Source organism: Sinocyclocheilus anshuiensis, unplaced genomic scaffold (genome assembly GCF_001515605.1).
Source record: "Sinocyclocheilus anshuiensis isolate Anshui unplaced genomic scaffold, SAMN03320099.WGS_v1.1 scaffold272, whole genome shotgun sequence".
Lineage (NCBI taxonomy): Eukaryota > Metazoa > Chordata > Actinopteri > Cypriniformes > Cyprinidae > Sinocyclocheilus > Sinocyclocheilus anshuiensis.
Genome location: NW_015554117.1, coordinates 1389281 through 1391475, shown reverse-complemented (window position 1 = coordinate 1391475; position 2195 = coordinate 1389281). Strand labels below are relative to the sequence as shown.

General features: G+C 37.2%; 1 protein-coding gene across 2 annotated transcripts in view; it reads right to left on the bottom strand.

Annotated features, from left to right (window-relative positions):
* LOC107669913 (dehydrogenase/reductase SDR family member 12-like) overlaps positions 1 to 1983 on the bottom strand; it is a 23292-nt gene extending 21309 nt beyond the window's left edge. For both annotated transcript variants that reach the window (XR_001632043.1, XM_016462349.1), the window contains exon 1: positions 1928 to 1983. Coding sequence is in view for 1 of the 2 variants with exons in the window: in XM_016462349.1 (XP_016317835.1) it covers positions 1928 to 1983 (56 nt within the window). In the remaining variant the exon portion in view is untranslated. The remainder of the gene's footprint in view (positions 1 to 1927) is intronic.
* Between the last annotated feature and the right edge of the window lie 212 nt (positions 1984 to 2195).

Sequence of the window (2195 nt, the reverse complement as noted above, 5' to 3'; positions counted from 1 at the left end):
AATATAACTCTGACTGGATTCGTCTGAAAGAAGAAAGTCATATACACCTAGGATGACTTGTGGGTGAGTAATTTATGGGCTAATTTTCATTTTTGGGTGAACTAACCCTTTAAGTGGAACATTCCATTTTAGCAGTTTGCAAACATGGAAATAAATGTCCAAGAACGTTCAGAGAACATTCAAAAGTAACAAGTAGCAACATTTAAAAAAAAAAAACATTCCATTAATGATGTACAGATAATGTTTTGTGCTGATTTGAGAACATTATTAAACACCAGATAACTTTGAACAAGAGTTCTGTTAACGTTGCAAGAATGTTTGTTACTTTAGTCTTTGCAACTTTAGGGATCTTATCTATGTACAATCAGCTTGTAACACTCCAAAGAGAAAGAAAAACTTGAAATCGCATCATATGACCCCTTTAAGAGAAACTTGCCAGAATGTTAGGGAAGTTCTGAAAACGTTTCCTGTTAGCTGGGAATGTGTTTCTGTGTTGATTTTTGTATGCTTTTGTAAAATTAAGGTTCTGTATTCATTTGCCACTTAAAGTCCTGAAGCGAAACCACTCGAGAAGTCCTGTCCTAATGTGCCACCTTGCGTCATCGCTTAGCTAATGAGAGCGAGCTATCAGTGCGTCCTCTGATAGCACTGCTCCTGGCATCGGCGGCGCTCGTGCCCTTGACCCGATCTCAAAGGCTGGCTTTGTCCACGCGTGTCAGGCCAGGCGGAGGGATGAAGAGGAGCGAGGAGGTGCCGGGGGGAATCAAGCTTTTCTCTGTAAATGCGTGCACTGTTAAGGGTGATGTGTGTCCCATTATGGGACGTGAGAGGTTGACCCGGGTGACAATGTATTAGGAGGAAAAAACAGATGCAGGGGCCACTGCAAGATAAACAGCAGCAGTGAGATGACACGTTTTGAGTGTTTTTCTGACTCCCAAGAATTTATAGGCTAATCATTTTTATAAAACTGGACTTCATGGAAAACGAAAAGCAACATGTGACCCTGAGTTTGCAGAATGTGTTAAAAATAACACTTTTTGTGTTTTTTTGAACATATTCGGTGCACCATTTATTATATCACCGTATTATGCTGTCTAAAAAATAAAGTTAGTTTTGCAAATGTAAGAAACTGACTTTGAAAGTTTTTACCCTTGCCATGATTTATGTTGTCACTGTTTATGACGTGCAACACTTTCTTTTTGCATCATTTTGAAGAAAAACGGATTAATATGTTTTGAAGTAAAAAGCAAACATTAAGAAATGTTTTCCCTTATGATTGAAGAATTATTGCATCATATGGTTAAAACTCCAAGTAGGCCTACAGACAAATGCTGGACATGTCCAAATATTTTGATAAATTACACTCTAAAAAATGCTGGGTTGTTTCAACCAAACTTTGTGTCAAATATGGACTAACCCAACTTTAGCATTAAAATTTTAATTAAAAAATTTAACCCCACTGCTTAATTAGTCCATATTTGACCCAAAGTTGGGTTGAAACAACCCAGCATTTTTTAGAGTGTAAAATTAAAATTTAAGGTCAAAACTATTTGTTATTTGTTTCTCAGTGCCCATTATACAAAAACTCCTATTAATAAAGACAACCTAATAAACACAGAAATAAAAATAAAATTACAAAAAATGCATTAAATACATTTTATAAAATAAGAGATAAACAGCTGTAGTAGAATAACTGAAATCTGACCCATGCAATAGGCTATTTAACATCATAATTATAGATGTTAAATATTAAATGAAATATTGCATGAGAATTTATGTAACGTTATATTATATTAGCCTATGTTATATTAGTAGTAGCCAATTATATTACATCATATTATGTATTTGAATATGTATTAATTAAGCATTATGTTTGTTAATATTGTAATAAGGTGTTGTGAGATTTCTGAAGCAGTGCAGCTCTTACTTGGTGAATTCGGTGAGTCCTTTGAGGAACCATGCTGAGTTCCGGTACAGAGACATTCTCACACCCGCGCTGTCGCTCAGGTCGCCCGCTGTGCTCGCGGATGCTCGCCGGTGCTTTTAACCGGCGCCGGGGTCACATGAGTGCACGTAGATCCACGCCACTCTCCGCTGCCCAACGCTTTCTGCCTTCTACCGGTAATCAACGAAATAACACGCCTCTGACTGTCAGACCTCTGATGTTTCAAAGCAATACGTTTGTAGTTGACAGT